At 33.8% G+C, this 15,233-nt stretch overlaps 1 protein-coding gene across 2 annotated transcripts in view; it reads left to right on the top strand.

The window, feature by feature from the left end:
• The first annotated feature begins 403 nt into the window (after nt 1–403).
• The window catches only part of LOC142106878 (phospholipase A2 inhibitor and Ly6/PLAUR domain-containing protein-like), a 61,794-nt gene continuing 46,964 nt past the window's right edge, over nt 404–15,233 (top strand). Inside the window, exons 1-5 of one of the 2 annotated variants that reach the window (XM_075189916.1) lie at nt 415–529; nt 1,655–1,771; nt 3,149–3,295; nt 5,242–5,388; nt 6,925–7,302. In XM_075189916.1, coding sequence (XP_075046017.1) covers nt 478–529; nt 1,655–1,771; nt 3,149–3,295; nt 5,242–5,388; nt 6,925–7,052 — 591 coding nt within the window. In that variant the 5' untranslated portion in view covers nt 415–477 and the 3' untranslated portion in view covers nt 7,053–7,302. Of the gene's footprint in view, nt 530–1,654; nt 1,772–3,148; nt 3,296–5,241; nt 5,389–6,924; nt 7,303–15,233 lie in introns of those variants that run through there. The other variant, XM_075189918.1, reaches the window with a different exon arrangement.

The following is a 15,233-nucleotide window of genomic DNA, read 5'->3' as shown; positions in this document are numbered from 1 at the left end:
AATGATGGCAGACAAATATTTTTTTAGATGCCGCTCCAGAAAGCCTAGTGTCCATCCCCTATTGTGAACTGTAAAGTCCAATACATTTTCTCTGTTTATTTGAATGGTACTTTGTTTTAAGATAATGGAAAGAGATGGTTCTATGAATGACTCAGATATTTGTTTTAAAACTAATTATTAAAAATCTGATCTGGCTATTTACTCATAAATGGCATATATTCATGTTACATAAACCCAAGGCAATGGTTGGAATACATAAGGTAATAAGAACATTGGCAGTGTTTATTTGCAAACAAACATGATGATGGGATGCATGCCATGGCATACAATTGTATATTTTGGAAGAGATTAAATAGGCAAATAAAATGAACTACACATTCCAGATTTCAGTGTATAAATATAATAGTCAGATGTTTTCAGAATACAGGTGAATCCATTTATAAACTGAGTGTCTAATTCAACTTTCCTCTAACCAAGATGAAATCCATCCTCATCTCTCTCAGCATAATCTGTGCTGTTACATGGACTGGTAAGATGTTTACATTTATATTTTAATAAAAGATATTTTGTTTTCTTCCTCCATTTAACCCATTTAATTAAAAATTTAATAATCTGTTGCCATGATACTTATTTTTCTTAAAATGTCCTCAATAATGTAAAAATCCCCCAAAATGTAACATTTATATTATTTGATTCTACACTAATTAACACTTGGTTAAACAATGTTACTAGAAGGGACAGCCTAATGGATCAATTTGGGTAATCCATCGATTTTACTTATAATTAGCTAAATAAATTGAGGGAAAATAATCATTGTACCTTTCCATCACAATATTAAATATGATTTTAAACTGAACAGAAAACTTGCTTTATAAGAAACTACACAAAGAACTTAAAATACATTTTAGGTATGCAAAAAACTAAATATATGTTAAATAGGGTTTAGATAACGAGGAAGCATTTTAATTTATGAATGTCTTAGTAGAAGAAACACACATCAGAGAAGCCCTTGGAGCCTGTAGTTGAAAATAACATGTAATAATAGCTGACTTCACTGGAACGTTTTTATATGTACATTTGTCCACATTAATTTTTTAAAAGCATGCAAGGGAAATTTGGTTCTGGAGAAATTTGTAGCTTATGTACTGGTACATCCATTGGTTCAATTTTCCAGATCCAGCTACAAATGAACAAAAAAAAAAAAACCACCGAGTTAGAATTTTATTAATTTATAATAAAAACAGTTATTAGCATTGTGACTAGGTGTTAATGTCAGTAATGTTCAGCAAATCCCCTCCATTCCTGCTGTATATGCATTTATACTGTATTTTAGATCCTTCAGGTAAGGATTGCATGCTTCTCTCTCTCTCTCTTTCTCTCTCTCTTTCTCTCTCTCTCTCTCTTTCTCTCTCTCTTTCTCTCTCTCTCTCTCTCTATATATATATATATATATATATATATATATATATACATACATACATACATATGATACTAGCATTACATATTAAATTTTATTGTAATGTTAGCTATCATTTATACCCTTTACTGTTCAGTTTGTGTTTTCTATTTCTATACAATTGATTTGTTTTTATCATAGGCACATTTTTCAAATCATGTTTTCATTACTAAATATAATTAATATCCTTTCTCTTAGTTGATGCTATTAAATGTTACCGGTGTCTCAAAACAAACAGCGACACATGTGTAGGAGAATTAGTTCATTGTCCTAACGCTACCCAATGCATGGTAATGTCTGAACTCTCTCAATTCCGTAAGTATTAATCATTCAGTGGAACAAACACAATGGGTGTGTAAGAGAATGGACACAATAAATATTCTATCTCTACAGAAAATATCAGTGTGGTGAGGGATTCTCCAAAAGTCTAATTATTTGAGACTGGTGCTTTGATGAAATGAGTGTACATTGTATTGTACACAACACAAATATTTTGTACTGTGAAAATACACTAATAGTATAAGATACTTATGCTGTAATGTAGAAAGAAAAGGAAATGTGGAAGTAACAGAAATAGATAGCTCTGATTCTCTATTTTTACAAGCAAATTATTAAATAAATCCAAACGTATCATACACTTATACATTTCTGCCAAAATGAATTTCTTATATTTTCTTTTCTGTTTGCTTTTGGATGACATATTAAAATATCCATTTAGCAGATTCTGACTTATTTTAATGAGAAAAAAACCTGACATTAACAGAAAGTTAAGGAAATTTGGGTCTCCTTCCTCTAATCCTTATAAAAGGAGTTTTGGAGCATTCTTGGGGCTTTTTGCTAATACTTAAAAAATACTATAGTTGCCATTTTAAAGTGCATACCAGTCATATATCTGGTAGTTAGTAGAAGTCATAATAATATCACTAAATCAAAATTTGCTTCTATTTGCATAATATTTAGTCACACTCCAGAATACAACATTTCAATCTATACAGGTCATTAGAGAATGGAGACACTCTTTTTTAAATGAGGCTTTAATGAATGTTATTGTATAGGAAGTGGGTGGTGAAATTGAATTTTAGACGTTGCGGTATGAGAAATGTAATCGGAATGTAGGTAAATGGAATTTGATAGCTGTACAATGAAGGCAGTAGGAGAAGTGACGCTATGGCATACCACTATATATACCCCCAGCTCCACCACTGTGTATAGGGCAAATCAAATGTTGGGATCTCATAAAATGTAACATGCTTAAAACCCAGGAATTTTATATACAGCAGTAAATGTTATATATTGCTTGGGACAGAGATGAATAATACTGGGCCAATAGTATGATTTCTAGTAATCAATCAAAATATACATATTAGGTTTAAAGTTGTTTAAAGTTGTTTAGTTTGCTGTTAAATTGCACAATTATATGATTGTAAGTGGAAACATTTGTAAAATATAACCACATATTTGTTGACCATCATAATTTATATTTGGAGAGTAGTGATGTAACTGGTATCATTTGTAACATTATAGAAGTTTATGATGGAGTGTATAACTGTCGGGGATGGAAAATCCCACATAGATGTCAGTCTCACCTCATAAATGCAACTTTTTATAAAAAATTAAATTGTACATTATAAGGGATTATGTCGCCTCTTCTGTAAAACGAAAGTCATATTTTCAAATGTCACCATTCCCTAGGAAATGAAACCTATCACTCAATTAAAAAAGATTGCAATCCAGGCTTCCCATGTAAAGATATATATTACTCGAATTTCGATACTGTGTTTCTGAGAACTAACGTTCATTGCTGCTCAGAAGATAACTGCAACACAGATAGCTACAAGAGTAAGTGTTTTATTTATGTACTTATTTCCCTTATCATGAATACGTTTAATTAAATGGGGAAAATAAAGTGATAATATTTTGCTTAATTGTCACACTGGGAGTTTGTTTTGAATTCCTTTCGATCAACACAATTTGAATTTACGAAATACTGAATGTTTTGAACCTGGGTCTTTTTCAACCTTACTATGTAACTATTGTATTTACAAAAATGTTCAGTAAAGGAAAATACACATTTATATGCTTTCATCACATTTGTAAGAACTATCATTATCCAAAAGAAAGAAAAAAAATAGATTTAATCCTCACTGAAGAAATTGTTGGTGGATATATACAAAAAATATTGGGCCAAAATGTGGCCACACCTCCAATCTGCCCAACTAGTCTCTTAATCCAAATGATTATGGCCACAAATTATAGAAGCATCAGTTCCAACCTGCTAAAACCCTCTTAATTTGATTTCCAACAACCAGATTATTGGGGTATTAAGCATTCAAATAATTCCTTTGTTCACCTTTTTACCATTTCTAAAAATAGAACCACTGATTTCAAAGCATAGAGATGCAGAGCTATATTTCCAGCTTATAGGCAACTGTTTCAGTCTTTTTAGATCTAATTCATGAAATTTATGGAACAATGGCTCCCACAGTGTAAGGACTAATGAAGATCAATTGTTAGGACATGGTGTAATTCATGAGATCTAAATGCTATTAAAAAAACTTGAGATGACAATTGCAATTACAAAACAATAAATTTAGCAGAATTATTTTCTTTGAAAATATGCAGAAATACATTACATTTCATTTTGATAACTTACAGAATAATAATAATTGTATTCGATGATACACTATCCTCACATTTGCAGTCTGTGCTATTATTCATGAGAATCATCTACCAATTCACTATGAACTATTATCTTGTTATTATAATCTATAAATATTAGACAACTCAGTGATTTAATGTTTGTTCAGCACAGAATATGTCTGCATCCACTATGTGTACACTTTGGATACATTACATGGTAGAACTTACTTAATATTCATGATATTGTAGGAAATGCCAACCTGTTTGATAACTATTTGATAACTGTCCATCCTTGTTCAAAGTGTTATTAAAAACTATTTAATATCTTAATGTATGAGTTTCACGGAATTAACATTTTTCAATTTAACACTTCATCACATTACTTAGATCTGATATCATATATAATATGGGATTAACTGAGCCCAGGCTTATTTCTTCTCTGGCTTTTTTTTTCAAACAAATTGCCTAATGTGGTATTGGCTGCTCTCTTCAGGTCTATTTAATGGTATACAGTAGTGGAAGTTGCTCAATCAATTTATAGGTTCATAGCAGGTACTTGAAAGGACAGGGTTATCCTAAAAGGAACAATCACAGAGAAAAATCCCCCAGCACACTGCTATAACCAGCAAGGGAGCTCTAAATAATGCAAAATTCTCAGTTGCACACATTTGCAAATGTATGGAAAGCCACCCGCCACTCCACGGCACTTTTGCTAATCAGGTGGTCCTAACTCTAAACAGTGAGAGTCCCATATAATTGGGACTCTGGGGTACCTCTTGGTTAGTTAGTTCTCAATTTAAAAACACATATGTATGGCCCAAACATATAGGACTCTCACTATTTAGAGTTAGGACAACCCTATTAGCAAAAGCGCCGTGGAGTGGCAGGTGGCTTTCCATACATTTTCAAATGTGTGCAACTGAGACTTTTGCATTATTATGTACAAGTAGAAATTGCAGCTCCCTTATTGGCAATTTAATAATATGACTTACAAGCCAGTCCTTGTTAGATGTAAGCCCCTCTACCTGGTAGATCTGATTTTAACGGCATTATCATGGTGTTTGAACAATTGCTCAATTTTAGTAAGAATTAATGATTCACTTAATCAAGAGTACATTTCAAATGAATTCATGTTAAATTTCTAGTGCCCCCTGACAGCATAGAACGTAAAGGAAAAATATGCCCTTCCTGCTTTGAAGATGGGTTGACAGAATGTATAGGCAATAATACAGAGCGATGTACTCATCCTGACGACCCATGTGCTGATTTTATTGGAAAAATCAGAGACCCAGGTAATACATTTCAATATAGATATTATGTAGAATCCTGTTGGTTTATTATTGCTATTATTATTTATTTATTTATACCTCACCATAGATTCCATAGCAGCGGATACAGAAGTAAGTAACTTATAGATGAGGTAGTACATATATGTAGTATAGATTAGTGTGAGTAATGCTATGGGGACTAACACAGAGTGCAGCAAAAGACATGAAAGGATGAATGCGTGAGCCAGACAGTAGATAGACATAGGACAATAGGTAGAGAGGACCCTGCACGGTAGAATTTACCTTCTAGAGTGAGGGGTGGTGAGAGACAGTAGGACCAATTGGGAAAAGATGGAGGTGGCAGGCATGGAAGAGGAGGTGATGGATAGAATGATTGGGACACTTTACTATAAAATTACCAGCTGTAATATTACAACAACATTGCCATCTAGAAAACTGGGATAGTTTAGGCTAGACCCAAGATTTTTTTAGGACATCGCCAATCCAATCACATACCAAAAGTAGGCTGAGTTTTGTTTGGCATATCTGATATGTCCAGAAAAAATTTGGACTGTTTGAAGTTAAGTATTAAATACTCTAAAATTTTCTTGCAAAAAATCAATCAATTCACATACGTGCACAGAAAGTTCCAACAAGCAAACAAATGGAAATTCACCAATATGGCACTGAAAAGGTCTTCCTCTATATGTATGTCCCTACTTGGTCCTTTTACAAAAGTTAATAAGAGATACCCTATTGCCCCATCAAGGAGAGCAAAGCATAAAAAAGGAGTAATTTTGCACCTGAGCAAAGCCATGTTGCATTGAAGTGAGGAGGTATATTTAAAATATGGGGAGAGATTTATAGTTGGGGTATGGCACATCCTAGATTGTAAAGAAGACTTTGCAAGTTACTCACACTCTCACTCTATACCTCTACTGGAATACATTTAGTGGTGGATTGAAAAAAGAGACTGGCGTAACAGTTGGTTATAATTGACCTATAAGTGAAACAGGAAGTAATGGTAAGTCTAGTGCAACAAGACAGGAAGTTGTCCATGGTGCTGGAAATTTTTGATTCCACAGTGAAAAAGCTCAACAAACTCTACTGGCCAATAAAACACCCTCATGTTTAAATTAACATGTTTGTACTTCAGGAAGTTTTTGTTGTGCTGATCTTCCCCCTTAATGTATTCTAGAGTTTCTTCACGTGAGTGGCCGCGGTCTGATTACTCTCCATCTTTCTCTTGTAAGGGTAGAAGCTATTTAATGATCGCACTGATAACATTAGCTGTAGCATGATTACTACTGGAAATGATTTCTTGGGTGCACATTTTATTTCTGCACATTATGGTAGTTAATAAATCTGATACAATATGAACTTTTTATGGATTACATTTTTAATTTATACTGTATGTATCAAAAAAGCATCTCACAAAACCAACGGAAAACTTTACCTTGATACAAACTGCAATCATTATCTACTGTAATGAATAATGTAATGAATAGTGTAATCACCTGTGATTTGTTTTACATTATTCTAAATGTTCTTTATTTGCAGGTAATAACATTAGACACTACACTTACAGAGGCTGCATTTCCCCTCTGGCTTGCAAATATAAAATGAAGGCACTGGTTGGTGTGAAAGAAATTGAGACTATTCGTCTTACTTGTTATCCGGGCAAGTAGAGCAGATAAATGAACGCTAAAGATACAACAATTATAATCATGCAAAATAGCAAATAAATATAACTACTAATATCAGCTGTATGTTCTGTTTTAGAAAAAAAATATAAGTCATTTTGACAAAAAGTGTCCAGTTTGTAGCAAATTTCACATAATGCTGTATACTGTGTACTGTAACTGTGACGTGTACCGTGACCTATTGCTTATGACATTTCTGATACAATAAACCATCTCTATGTTGAAATCAAATAAACCACTTTGTGATGCAGCTTATACCTATCATTAATAAACTGAGGAACCCAAAACCCATCATTGCCTCGCAAGGTGAAGCTTGAACACCCTCCCACTGACAGTTACTGGAGTAGAGAAACTATTTTCTAAACAAGTGATGATGATCACACATTTACATAATGTAACAGTGCACAATTGAACAACAACGACTTCATAATTGTACAGAAATTAATGAAACCTAAAATATCAAATATATCATGTAAGCTCATTATCCATTCATATTTCACAGCCCAAGGAACCAGAATGAGTCATTCTACAGTTTTCCATTTTCTCTAAACACATTCACTACTTGTTCCCACTAGGGAATAAGCTCTGGGTATAGTAAAAGGAAAAACATAAAAAAATAATCATGTTGTAGTCATTTCACTTGATAAATACTCAATTTTAATGTGATTATTGTTCAGTAACAGTACAGTGGTATAATGTTGATGTTATCAGTAAACTAACTAAAATATAACAATACTGATCTTTCTGTTGGTAATGGGCTTTGGAGGGATTGTGGAAACTCTTTCACTATGGAGTTTAGTTCAACTGTCAATCTATGCCAGTGATCTTGCAGGAAATACCTTACACCACCCTCTCCATTGGTTTAGTCCAAAAATCCCCACCACAAATTTGCAAACACACATACATAGTCTCCTCTTATATTTGGAGTAATTAATTACTGACAATCCAAATTCAATAACACTGTATGTCATTTTCAATTTCAAAATTGTCATATTCCCTATCAAGAAATGTGTTAACATTTAAATAACGGCCTCAAACAATGCAAAACTTTCTGAAGCAATTTGGTGAACTCCTAAATGCTGTGAAAAAGGAAAGAAGAATAACTGTAATATGCTTTTGACGTGTTTAGTAATAATATTACAAACTACTACCTCAATAAATGACTTATGAAATAGCTCTCGGCCAGGTTGAGAATATGACACATCAGCTGGGAAAATCTCTGTTTACCTAACCAAATAAAGCCAAAAAAATATTAGTTTACAGATGATATCTATTGCCAAGAATGTAATATAATTAATTGCATCTTAGCAGATTAGGACAAAAAAACATAGGTTTCCAGGGCAGGAGAGACATAGCAATGGAGAAAAATATACAATGATATATAAAATAACACTAAAACATAATAAACAAAAATGTGTAAAAATGGAAAAAGTAGACTGAAAACTGAGTTATATATGTTTTGGGTAAACAATGCTTTAAGGTTGTCATGTAGAGTAGGGAAGAAGTTCATTGATGTAGCAATGTGATATAATAAAGGTAAACTATAAAAGTGCAACAAATATAGAACTTTTCTTTGTGCACACTTGTGCCTAGTCAACAAACACATAGGGCCTGAGTCATTAAGGAGAGCAAAGCATAAAAAAGGAGTAACATTTGCACTTGGGCAAAACCATGTTGCATTGGAGGGGGAGGTAAATTTAAAATGTTGGGACAGATTTATACTTGGGGTAGGACATGTCCTAGATCAACTTTAAATTTCAGTGTAATAATAAAGCTAACAAGTATTTCTGTGCTAGATGAAAAAACAGCCAGTATTTAACTTATGTGCAAAATAATAAACTAATTTGCACCCCTTAAGTTGTAACATGGTTTGTCCCAGAGAACATTTACTCCTTTTTTGCCTTAATGACTCAGGCCCATAGAGTACATAGATGATAAGAGTGAAAATATCTGTATAAAGTCTATCAACAATCAATTAAGGACCATTCCCTTCATGAATGTCAACTTTTCAGTATTTCTTTCAAATTACTGCTTGGCTCAGCTTCATTTTCTTCTTAAATTAATCATGACAGTGTGAGACAATAGGGCTTTATTACATGTACCACATTTGTGTGCATGTGTTTATTTTCTCTAGTTAAAATTTGTATACAAATGTGCTAAACCCCATAAGGTATAGGCCTGCTTTACACCCCAGACACTTAATTTCCACCATCACCGAGGACCTAGAAAACCCAACTGCAGAGAGAAAATTGCAAATATTTTTTTTTGTGGCTCCTTGCTAAATAGCTAATGCCCCCTTAAAAGTGCCCACTCCACCCTTCAAATCTTATTTTACACTTTCTTAACCTGGAAAAATGACTATTTTTTGTATGTGTCTACAAAACAAGGAATATTTATGCAACTAACTTGAACTCAACAGTGAAAGAACCAATCCACCATGCTCCTTCTTTCAACTTTTGCATTGGAAGATGAAAACTGTTGCAATACTGCATAGCTTCTATATTTACATATACATTGTATCTATCGTGCCCCCAATTACAGGCATTTGTTCATAAGGAGACAGTGGGCCTTTATATACTGTTCTATAATTTATATGGCCATTATATTTGGAGAATTTATTATCAAATATTTTAGTACAAGTATCGCAAATCACAGAGTATGAAAAGTGTAAAATAAAAATGTTATGGTTTTATAGGATTTGTTATTTAAGGACCACACAATAAACTACATTTTTGTCCACTAATGATTTCTTAAATACACTTTGAACTTTAGCTTCTTGTCGTTGGTTTTCAAGTTGATTCGAGGATCCAGAGTCAGTTCAAATCAGACAAGTTCCAAAATATGCTAAATTGCTTTGTTAATTAATCTATGGAGACAAGGGTTCTTTTCTATCTTTTTCCATTTACAATATTTTTTTATAATTCTCCAATGACTAGTGCCACCAAAAAACACTACAAAGACTAGACGTTCATGCCAAACCTGTTTCATTGAGGGAAGCCTTGAATGCACAGATCAGAAAAGCATTGAATGCATCGGTATTCAAGGAGAGTGTCTCGAATTCTCTGGACTGGGAGCTCGGCGTGGTAATAACTCATATATGGAGTGCTGAAAATAGTACAAAAAATATATTCTTTAGCATATATACTGTAATATATTTCCATATGTAGAGAGAGAGAGACTCCATAGGGAATTACAATCCTTTTTGTAGATAAAGTTTTAAACAGTGTGATCTACTTTAAGCATCTTGCATTAGATGACTAGATTTTCTTTATTGGTCCCTGCAAAGGCCTTGTGCTTTATGATCTTGAAGGACACAGTATGATTGGCATTTCCATTGTCCTTCACTTTTACTAAAATTAACTTGTAGGATTGCCATGCAAGGGACCAAGTTACCCTCAAATGACATGGTTATTGGATAGTCTATCATGGTAATGGACATTTTTTATAACTGAAATGTTTAGCAGTACAACATTCTCTACCGTCAGAGGCATCTATTTAGCTATAGTAAGGTTATTAACAACATTGGGCCTCCTGCAAATTCATGTTACTCCACATCACTCTATCTATGTTATGTTGCACTGAGAGGTTAGTTAAAGGAGGACACGGTACTTGAAAATAATCTTTACCTTATTTACAAATAGGTTATGTTTTAAATCCAGTATTTTTTGTATTTGATACATATTGCTTGGTCATTTGTTTTCTTCATTTTATTTTCTGCAGGTCAGGAAGTTAAGGAGTATGCTTTTTCTGGCTGTACAACGACAGGCTCATGCTCGATTAGATATTTTGCATTAATAGAGACAAAGGTATTCAATCCAAATAGGCTGAAATGTTTCTAATAAAAAAGGAAAAACTGGAGAAACTCCAGGAATAAGATATTTGAGATGTAATTAAAATAAAAATAAATACATGCCAAACATAAACAGTTGTGCAGTTGTGTTTTCATAGTTAAATTGTTACTAAGCTAACTGACTACAGATCAGAGCAACCCAAAGTTAAATGATCCACATACAACATTTTTTCACATTGGCTTTCATCACAGTTTAGAAAATCTTGTCTTCCTGTGACTGAATAAGACCTTTGATTGTGTCTACCGGTCTACCAGAAACTTGAGCTCATGATCGGTTTATTAGGCCCAAATTATCTTTTTAGTTAGGATTATTACATTGGATAATGCTTTTCACTGCTTGATAGATTTCTAGCATCACAGTCTCCATAGCGTTCTATGAGGACTACGCTAACAATACGTTAATGTAGAAGAAATCTCAGATTTCTCCTGTGATAACTCATCATAAATTGAGTGAATACCTGTTAAAACCAATCTCTGGAGAAAATAACTATTTTCGCATGATTTCTCAGTTTGTTATACCCCTAACTGCTCTACATATCCATTCAGAAGGGCATGGGATGACATGAGGAGAGGGACAGAAGAAATAACAGAGCTATGTTTTACACATATTTGTGTAATAATATATAGCTCCTATTTTGTCATTTACTTTACTAAGCTAATCTCTAGAGAAAAATAAGCCCGCGCTCGGTTTATCCCACATTATATAAGGTACCAGCTGCTTGGCAATAAGCCAGCGTTCGGTATATCCCATATTGTATGTGGTACCAGCTGCGTGGCAATATAAATGCCCATATATGTATACAAAACAAAAAAGACAGTTGTCAGCACTTATCCTTTAAACTGCATATCTGTGTGTGTCTAGCAAAATGAAAACATGAGGTATTAGTTCATATTTTGATCAAAAGATTTAAGCCTGCATCCCAACATCAAGGGAACCTCATTATATGCAGGTCCTACACTGACCTATATGCTTTAAACACAATTAAAATGCAGTTAAAACTAAGCTAAACACTGATTGTTCACTATTGATTACAGCATATGTGTGCTACAGAAGTGGTGCAATTAAAAATACTTACATTTTTTATGTAGTTTAAAGTTTCTTTAAATGAATAATGCCTGTGCAGGAAACAGCATGGAATATTAAATCCCTTATTATACACACATCTTATTTACACTAACAGTTTTATTTAAACACCTGGTTTGTGACAATGCCTCCCAGACAAGTTAACAGAGACAGTTTTGTGTGTAGAACTCTCCACCAAAGTATGAAGAAAAATATTGTCTTGCATCCAAATTATATAATTAAGTTGCCATTTTCCCAAAAAATGCCAAGGAGCAAATATGGATGACACAATATTGACACTGGTTTTGTATTTTGCTACTTAAATAAAATGATGAAGGTCACAAGAAGAGAAGATAGAAATTGAAACAAAAAATGGGATTTAAGACTTTAAACAAGTCATGTCTTTCACCTACAACAGTTGGGTGCACAATCTCACTCTCTCCTTAGAGGTCCTTTAGAAGTTTATAAAACACTGCTGGAAACATTGACTAAATACAAGAAATACAGATGCAGCCACTGTTATCACAAAATTAATGTGTGTTATTTTAAGGAATCCGGCTCTAGATACTCTTAGAAGTTCAATTTTCAAGACATATTTACAAGGATATCTTTGGGATATCACTTTACCGTGGGGTGTCCCTTTAGGATAACTGTGCCTATGCCAATATAAAGAAAACATGTAATGCAACATTTTTTGGTGGGATTATACACTGATATGGGAATGTGCAGGTAAAGTGAAAATAGCTACTTTGAAGTCCAGGATACTATAACTTTTTTAACACCAATTTAATTAATGAGAATATTTCTTTTTTTTTCTAATTTCTTAATTTATGTCTAGAATAAATTGTGAGAATTAGGCAACATCAGCACGGTCACGTTTATCATTTTGAATAATTTTGTTACATTCAACTAAATTCCCCTTTCACTCCAAGGAAATGTAAAAATCAGTGCATTTTGTAGCCACCCACCAATCATGAAATCCCCCCCACCACCAAATATGTCTCCATGCCTTGAATGCAATTTACCCAACTCAATATGCCAGTTTTGCAATTGTCAGAATACAAAACACATTACGATTGTCAGTCACATTTAACAGCGAAATACCTGACCTAATGAACTACCCATCAGTGGGTGCAAAATTTTTCACCCCTACAGTTATTGTTAATTTGACTCATAAAATTAAGTGTTTACCATGTAAACAGGCACAATTCTGCAACAAAAGAGGTGCATGACATTATAAAACAGAATTTATATGACATGCATGCATTATTTGTACTTTAGGGGTCATTTATCATTAAAGCCCCGTTTCTCTGGCAATAAGGCTAATTTTTTTATCGCTGTATAATATGGTGATAATTCCCTTATCACCGGGGTAGTTGAGCAGTATTAGGATCTGTGCAATATGTCTGGGGTTTGTTCATTGTACATAGGGTTCTGTAAAATCGGATGGATAATCATTAGAGATGGCTGTATGCTTGTAAAATTTGGCCAGAGCCGGATCACTCACAAACAGGTGAAGTGAGACATTAGGTTCCTTACCACTGCAAGGGGTACGAGGCGTTTCAATCAACAATCATTTATTGGTATACGGAATCTATATTCCGCTATAGTTACCCTCTCGGGAAGGGAGGTGGTCCACTAATTATATCATTACTTACTGTACTAACATGCATTGCTATAGAAGGCAAAGTACAAGAAGTGAGGTGAGCTGGCCATTTGTCCCCCCTTGAACTACCTTTACCTATGTAACATTTTCAGATAATTTATAATGCAGCTGTGGATATTATATTTTTTCTTTGTTGTTTTTATATATTCATTTTTATTTCTAGTGTTGTGTATATATGATTAGGTTATGAGCTATTGAAGGTAATAGATGATTATAAATAAACTTTAACTTATTTTATGTAGTTGGGAGCCCTTTGCGTATTATTCTCCCACATTCTATTACTTTTTTCTTTTTTTTTTAGTTATATGTATATTGAAGTTATCTTTATTAATTGGCGCTTCTATTTTGTTTAAAACTTGTGTTTATATATTGAGAAAGGTGGCACTTCCCCTCTGTGAGGAGCTGACTTGTAATATTGAGGATTTAAATTTGATAAGGGCCTAGGTTGTTTGCTTTGGATCACTAACAAAACCTTATTTAAGACAAATGGGCCCGGCAGGGGTCCGTCTTGATTTTGCATTGACACCACCTCTGAGTGACTTACCAGACAGGCAAGCAAGCTGCCAACACAGCATTTATCTATTCAATATTAATATATATTTGAGAAACTCCCCCCTCCAACATTCCAGGACTGTTGTGAGTAAAATTATATATAATAGTCATATTTATGTAATATTTCATATTTTCTTACAAAGAATGATGAAAGAGCATTATATGTAATTAAAGCTTAAAGCAGATCACTATTTTGCAACCTCTTGCTCTATAATTGTTGTGGAGCTACAAGCCCCAAGATCCCTAGTGTTCATAGTGTATCTTTGTGTTTTCTTCACTGCGTATGCTCAGAAAGTGAATGTACGCAGCTACAGTCATTCAGACCTGCAAATTTTGGCACCTACGAATCCTTATGTCTGAAGAAGCTAGTAATCTAGGCTGTGTACAATAGGGGTGTGTTTGAGCAATTTCATATGGATTCATAGTTGCAGATACAACTGAAAAAGTGTTCACATTTGTTGGTGGTCAGGGGCAGATGCAAGTAGCAGATGATGATGGTGATGACCATGAACACCCGAACTAGCAAACTGCTTGTAATTAAAAACTCACTAGTGGCACCATTTTGTGGTCTGTCCAATTCTCTTTCTCCTCCCTGCATGGTGTGAGTAGACAGGGGAAGTCACATTAGTGTTCAGTTGCTATAGGAGAGAGACTTGTTTGTAATCTGTCCATTTCTCTCTCTTGCTTACTTTCACTGTGATTGTGGCCACTTCTGGTCTAAGTCGGTGGTACCATATAAGCAAGTGAAGCAGCTGCTTATGGACTGTGGGCCATACCTGTCCCTTACTCCTTCTATCTTCTTTCTCCCTGCTCTCTATGACAGTTAGTGACAAGCGATAGACTGATGAGTACTGCGGTCATGCTCTCTGTTAGTAACCCAAATGGTGAATGTGAGAACTATGCTCGATTAATTGAGTATATTCCTTTTTCAAGAATGAAAATATCATTTACTTTGTAAATTAAATTATATTATGGTAATTGTCTGCCATTCCCATACTTTATTTAAAAGTCATTTTATATCACTGTTTTTATTAA

Source organism: Mixophyes fleayi, chromosome 11, assembly GCF_038048845.1.
Source record: "Mixophyes fleayi isolate aMixFle1 chromosome 11, aMixFle1.hap1, whole genome shotgun sequence".
Taxonomy (NCBI): domain Eukaryota; kingdom Metazoa; phylum Chordata; class Amphibia; order Anura; family Limnodynastidae; genus Mixophyes; species Mixophyes fleayi.
The sequence above is the reverse complement of the archived record's forward strand: the minus strand, read 5'-3'. Positions and strand labels throughout refer to the sequence as shown.